Genomic DNA, 7,084 nt, shown 5'->3' with positions numbered 1-7,084 from the left:
TGAGAGTAGAAAGTAGGGGAAAGAGCCTGGAGAGGTGGAGAAATGCTCTGGAGAGAAGTCAGTAGAAGCAAAACAGAATGAGTAGGAATGTGAGGGAGACAGGTGGAAAAGTGAAGCTATGAGGAGCAGAGATAGTGAAGGTAGGCGAGTTTAAACACCTGGGGTCAACCATCCAAAGCAAGAGAGGTGAAGAATAGAGTGGGTGGAGACAGCAAGAGTGAAGTGGAAGGTTTAAAGGATGGCAGTGAGACATGTTAGCACACAGGAGGTGGAAAACAACAGCTCAGGCTGAGGAGTGTGGAGACTGCTCAGAGAGGCATGTCAGAGAGGCGAGGCTGAGATGATTTGGAAACTCATGATCAGGAGGTATAGAAGATACACAGTGAAGAAGGTCATGCAGAGGGTTGGTGTGATAGAGGAGGATGTAGGGATAGAGTGAGATGATCTGTGGTGGCGACATTAAAGGAAGCAGCTGCTAGCAGAGGATTAAACACAAGTGCAGCCCAGTAGCTTATAGGTCTGTTTACATTATAATAATAAACCTTATGTTTCCCCAATATAATTAAATTATGTCTTTAAAATGAAAAACAGACGTGTGAAGTGACGTCTTCCAAACTACAAAGATAACAGTGACTGAGCAAAGTATGAAAACATATTTTATTAAAGATCTACGTACAGTAATGAAAACATCTGCATGACTTCTGAAACATCATTCAGGTCCCACTCAGCGCTCACACAGAAAACCTAAACATCTGCTACAAACACAGTTTGGCCTACACGCTCATCAAGCTACAAAAGTCCAAAGGTTTGGCAGGCTGTCCGAGTGAAATCATCGTAAGTTAGTCCCAGACTCCATTAAGACCAAAACACCATCACCCTCTCTGTTAATCACCCGAGGCTACGATGGTGTAACTGGCACAGTTTTGATTGGAGGAGATCCATTACATGTCATTATCAAGGAAACACACGAAGAAGAATGAACATGGTGCTCCACAGGCACAGGAGTATTTTACCCCCTAAACTTAAGGTTTAAACCCACTTAAAGGATTCCAGATTTCACCGCAAAACGAGCAGGAACATGGAAGAAGTGTGTGCTCCTGCGGGATGTGGAGGAAATACACTTTCAGACGGCTTTAGAGCATTTCTACTTAAACTGGGCCACAAGTGTTTCTACGTTCCAGAATACTGGCCGAGAAGGTAAACACAGTTGACTGAATATTTGAACATTTGTGCAGGATGGCAGAGAAAATATATGATTCGTACGCGACAGTATTTCTGGCACTGGGCAGAGCGCATCCTCAATCAAGACCAATGCTTTATCTCACAGTTTCCAGAAAATTATTCAGATTCAAACTAAAACCTCTACATCCTTTGCCCTCGTTCGGCCTCTCCACCAAGTTTCGTGACATTCAGCCGAGTAGTTTTTTTTCCACAATCTTGAAAAACAGAAAAACTCTCGCGTTTGATGGAGGAACCACGTGTAGATAAGACTTAGCCCAAAGGCTGGTTTCAGCTCTGTGAAACGAAAGAGTCATCGTTCATCAGCCTCACTGGACTTCATGTAAACCGCAGAGTTACAGCCCCTCTAAACAGCACTTCCATTCAGAGAAGCATATTTAAGGCCTGGTTGGCTGTTGCTGGACGAGCTCGCTGGTCTCCAGGCGGCACCGTCGTTCGAACTGCCGACTTCAAACACTTCGTGAATGGCTTTTCGGAAACAGTGAAAATTGTACTCTATTAAACCTGCAAAGAAAATTAGTGAGCATGTTTACAATTGTGTGTAGTGTTTGTGTGTTTATTATATGAATTTCTTCAGATTTTTTACACATTTACATCAGAAGATTTTCCTGATGAAGCCAACATGAGCAATTAAAAAATAAAAGTACACACCTTTCCTCTCAAAGCTCTCCTCTCTGAGGATGCAGACGAGCGCGAGGAACTTCGTGACCTCTTTCAAATAAAGCACTGTGGTGTTATTGAGCTTGATGATCGCCAAAGACTCCTCATCGTAGGCGGAGCCGCTGCCGTCCTCCAGCCTGGCAGGCAAAGAGAAAAGCACCTCTAAACGCTGATCTTCGCCAAAGCTCAAAACAAATCCGATAACTTTTCTCACCCGTAAATGCAGGAGATGTCGAGGACCACGTCGATCATGTCACAGCAGAGTTCGTAGGACTGCATGTCCACGGGAGCGCTGTCTGTGGCTATGTAAATCTTGCTACTGACATCGAATAGGAAGGCCTTTTCAATCCCGGAGTGCTGCAAAGCATGAGGGAAGTTTATTATAAGAAGAAAAAAAATACAATGAGGCTTCTTATTGTGGTTCAAATAACATAAATGAAACATACAGATATGAAAATGTTCAAAAGGTTCTCCAGTGTCGGCAACTGAGGAATGAGCTTCTGGACGACTTTACTGAAGGCCTCGAATATGGAGTGGTCGTAGATGCTGGTCAGGTAGAAGCTGAGGACACAAAATAAAGACGAAGAGACAGTTACCAAAACCGAGAGAGAAGTTTTAATTTTAGCTTCTGAGCGCGTCTGCTTTCCATGGGTGTCCTAAAACCTTTGAGGCCTAATCATCACCACAGATGACTATAACTCTAACTCTAAGCATGCAGTATCAGAATATGTAAAACGAAGTGTTTTTTTTAAAATGTTCTCCCAGGACTGGGCAATCAGGTTACAAAAGAACTATTTATATGTTATTTCCTACTAAAAGAAAGGACTAGGGTCAGGTTTGAGAGGAGGGTCAGGTTTGGTAGACCTCAGAGTTAAAAGATTGGCTGTGCTGTAATTTCAACAACAGAGAATCCCAAAATTGAAAGCTGAATACCTACCCTATCAACAAATAAATGACTATTTGGGTTTAAGAACAAAACTATTTACCAATCTAGTCTTTGCACGATGGTTGTGACTAATAATTTAAGAAATCTCAAATACTGCATCTATATATTTAAAGAGTTACTTAAGAGTCATCAGTCATAATATTTTTCTCAATCCAAGAGAATCTTTAGTTTTGCTAAAAATATTTGAGATTTTGCCCCATGTTGTCAGATTAGTTTGCACTATGGCTAATGCTGCATTCATGAGACTCATAAGAGTAACCTGCCCAAAGTCAAGAGTGCTACAGCCCACTTATAAACCAGAAAATCCTCTGGGGTTCACCCAATCTTAAATGTTCACTCTATTGAAAATACAACAGAAAGTGATTCATTTACTTGAAAATTTTATTAAAACAAAACAAAACAAAAAAACATGATCACCAGCTTTTGGCTATGAATTGCTAATGCTACCCAGTCACATGTAAAGTGTTACAGCCAATGTGTGACCGACCTGTCACTGGGACACAAACTTTAATACAATACAAAAGCAGTAAATTTAGGTCAGAGTAATGAATAATATTGCATACTAACCACCTCCTGTTACCACTTTTAATTCACTTTTTATATAAATAAATATATTTATATAAATATGTAACTATTCATACATGTGAGCAATTTAAAACAGAATTTCTGTTATTACTTCAGTCCACCTGCAGTACCTTTTACAGTCCACCAGGGGGCCCCACACTTTAGGGACTATCTGGACAGTCTATCACTGAATGGGATCAGTCTTAGCTGTCTGAGTTACTAGTATGAATGTTAAACTACACCTTAACCATGACAAGAAGCTCTGTAGTATTTCACCCATGTAGACACGTCAGACTCTCACCTGAGGTGAACCTTCTCCAGGCTGGCATCTGCCAGGTCATCGTTGGCCCTCTGGTGAATGTCTCTCTGGGTTTCAATTTTGTGGTCGTCTGACAGACCGTCTACTTTGTGGATGAACACCTCAAAGTTGATGTCTGGATTCACTTTGTAGGCTCTGGATACAGTTAGATGTAACCGGCTGAGAGCCTCCATGTAGTCATCCTGGTAACAGAAGACAGGATGTGTTGATTCAGTTAACACATCATTTAATTCACCACCCAAAATGTAAGCACCAAGTCACACTTAAGTCACTGTACCTGAGCGTCAATGACAAAGATCAAAGCACCAGTTCCCTTGAAGATCATCTCACTGTCAAATGTGGGGTCGAAGAAATCCACCTGGCCGGGGAAGTCCCAGATCTGGAAGTTGACAAAGGAACTGCCGGAGATGTCATCTTTGTAGATTTTGTTGGTGCTTTCGAGGAATAAAGTCTCGTTGGGTGACATCTTGTGGAAAACAACCTGAGCAGTGATGCAAAAAGATTACAGTTACTCTCAGAAATTTAAACATCACCAATTTGCTACATTCAGATGAACAGATTCAACTTTTTGGGAAACTTTAAGTAATGCACTCAACCACCATGACCTGTACGCACACTCACCACACAAGACTCCACAACTGAAGAAGAAGCATGTTGAAGCGCGTTTAAAGTTTGCTGAACAACATTTAGACAAGCCTGTGAAATACTGGGAGAATACAGTCTGCTCAGATGAGAGGAAAACGGAACTCTCTGGGTGCCATAATACACACCATGTTTGTCAAAAGCCACTGCATATCACGCCAAATACACCATACCAACAGTAAAGTTTGGTGGTGGAAACAGCACGGTGTTCTGGCATGCTTCATATAATCGAAGTAAGGTTGGAAAAATGTACTGAGACATTCTTGATAAAAAGAAATAAGGGTGGACGTTTCAGCAAGGCGATGATCCCAAACACACAGCAAGGAAACTCTCAGGTGGTTTCAGAGAATGAAAATACAGCTGCTAGAATGGCCCACCCTAACACCTGATCTGAATCCAAGTGAAAATCTATGGAAAGAACTAAAGGTCAGAGGTCATAGAAGGGGCCCACAGAAACTTCGGGATTTAAAGACTGTTTGCTCAGACCTGATTCTGACTCATGCATGTGACTGGTTTCTCCATACAGGAGGCGTCTAAACTGTCACACATAAAGGCTTTTGTACGAAATACTAAATCATTTTCAGTAAGGGTGTTCAATAATCTTTTCTGGGGTCATTTCTCATTATTACACATAATTGATGAACATCTATGGTTTCATGTATTTACATGTCTGAATTGCATGGTTGTTATTGACATAATGGCATTTAGAAATATTTACATATTTAGAAAATTTGTGATGTGTTCAATACTTATTTTATTTGCTGTAAATATATATCGCATAATGAAACAAACTCCCACGTTTCAACTGGCTTTAGTTTTCAGAAGTCAGAAACTTTTCTAAAGTCTGGCTTTTACTGAATGGCTGTGAAGAAAGCAGCAAAGGCTGTTATCACAGGTCACCGGCAGGTTAACATGTCATCCGCTAAATCCTGGGTGAAAAACTCCGAGTCACCACAAAGTCACATGCTATGCTGATTTTTGAGGCCTGTGATGAAATCTTTCACAAATAAACGGAAATGCAGCGACAACAAAGACGGAAACTTTTAATGACTGTGAAACTGGAGGAAGATGGCTTTCAGAAAAAGGTTAAAGTGGGAAGAACGACGTGGAACCGCATTCCAACATCCTGAATTATCAGTTATCAACATGCTTAATATCAGTGGTCAGCACTGTCTCCTCACAGCAATAAAGTTGTTGGTTGGAACCCCAGTTGTGTCGAGTTTGCCTGTTTGGGCTTCTTCCCACAGTCTGAAGACGTGTATGTTACTTTATTTGGTGATATAAAGTGCACTGTATATGGTAAACGGATATATGCACCTGTTTAAAATGTGACTTGTAGTCTAAAACACTTTGAGTGATCACTAATACTGGAAAAGCGCTATAATAATGCAAATCCATTACATAATGGATTTTGTTAGACTGGTGCAGAGCAGGCTGCGTTGTTCTTGGTCAAAGGCTACAAGACTCAGTTTAAATTTAAGCTGATTATGCTCTTTAGTTTCATGAGTTAAAGGCTCACTTTTTTGTACCAGGCTGCGTTGTTCTTGGTCAAAGGCTACAAGACTCAGTTTAAATTTAAGCTGATTATGCTCTTTAGTTTCATGAGTTAAAGGCTCACTTTTTTGTACCAGCTTAACACTGCCTAGAGATCAGAAAGCAGCTGAGATACTTAAAACATGAAACTTCTGCTTATGTCTTGTTGAATTGAGTTGGCTAAATCCATAACAGGACAGCTGACCAAATATGAAGCTGACAATCAAACTTCTCATGTGACTTATTGTTAAGAGTCATTTCTCACCACTACCCCGCATCTAAAGGTTTATCCACCTCTCAAAGCTAACTTTGGGGTCGCCACCGTGGATCATCGGCCTCCATCTCAGCCTATCCCTAACCTCCTCGTCTGTCACACCAACGTGTCCTCCTCCACTATATCCATGAAGCTTTCCTCCTGCTTGGTAGCTCTACCTTCGACAGGCTTTTGTCCAGTGTATCCACCAGCCCTCCTCTGCACATGTCTGCCTCTCTAAAGCATACACCATAGCAGGTCTCACTCTCCATATTTTAAATCTTCCCTTTCACTCTTGAAGTCCTTACGTCACAAATCACACCTGATATTCATCTGTTTCTTTGGATGTTGAATGCGGGTATTTGAACTCATCCACCTTCACCTCCTCTACTCATTGCAGCTTCACTGTTACAATTTTCAATTCAGTTTAAACTAGTGTTTAGTTTTTGTTTTTTATCGTTATAACAGATGGGTTGACAGGTTTGGCACCACACTTCATGTCTTTTACACATAACAACCACAAACATCTGTACCAAGACCCCCGAGGCTCCTTTAGGTGTACATGTAACGAAACTGTTTCCTTTGTTCGCTTTTTGTTTACTATGAGCTCAGTATTTTCTTGTCCTGTGGTGATCTGAATGGTGTTCAGGGACAGATAAATGACCATACCTTCTGTATGGAGGACTTGCCGCTGCGCCTCAGCCCCATCAGCAGGATCCTGGGTTTATCAGCTGATGTCGGGCTCTCCTCCAGGTCTGGCACCTCCACTCCATAACCAAAACTTTTGGGGAACGACCCCACGACGCCGTAGCTCCCTGGTAATGTCGTATCCTCGTACTGAATATTCATCCTGCCCTTTATTATCTCACTTGCTCGTTCTTCTTCAATTCCGCCTCAAGCCTCCAGAAAACTCGCTGAATAATCCGAG

General features: G+C 41.5%; 1 protein-coding gene across 1 annotated transcript; it reads right to left on the bottom strand.

Moving 5' to 3' along the window:
- Window positions 1-639: 639 nt before the first annotated feature.
- rragcb (Ras-related GTP binding Cb) lies at window positions 640-7,039 on the bottom strand. Its single transcript, XM_031735780.2, has 7 exons — window positions 6,826-7,039; window positions 4,006-4,209; window positions 3,711-3,910; window positions 2,346-2,460; window positions 2,114-2,256; window positions 1,891-2,036; window positions 640-1,743 (listed from the first exon to the last, which is right to left on the bottom strand). The coding sequence occupies exons 1-7, from the start codon at window positions 7,003-7,005 to the stop codon at window positions 1,586-1,588; spliced, it is 1,146 nt and encodes a 381-aa protein (XP_031591640.1). The 5' UTR covers window positions 7,006-7,039; the 3' UTR covers window positions 640-1,585.
- Window positions 7,040-7,084: the final 45 nt, after the last annotated feature.

The sequence above is a fragment of the Oreochromis aureus genome, linkage group 22 (assembly GCF_013358895.1).
Source record: "Oreochromis aureus strain Israel breed Guangdong linkage group 22, ZZ_aureus, whole genome shotgun sequence".
Taxonomy (NCBI): Eukaryota; Metazoa; Chordata; class Actinopteri; order Cichliformes; family Cichlidae; genus Oreochromis; species Oreochromis aureus.
The sequence above is the reverse complement of the archived record's forward strand: the minus strand, read 5'-3'. Positions and strand labels throughout refer to the sequence as shown.

Bases quoted from the DNA above. Each gene is read 5' to 3' on its own strand.
- rragcb (XM_031735780.2), bottom strand. From the start codon at position 7,005: ATGAATATTCAGTACGAGGATACGACATTACCAGGGAGCTACGGCGTC. The intron at 2,257-2,345 runs GTATGTTTCATT...CATGCTTTGCAG, and splicing joins TTTTGAACATTTTCATATCT to CACTCCGGGATTGAAAAGGC. The intron at 2,037-2,113 runs GTGAGAAAAGTT...TTTGCCTGCCAG, and splicing joins GACATCTCCTGCATTTACGG to GCTGGAGGACGGCAGCGGCT.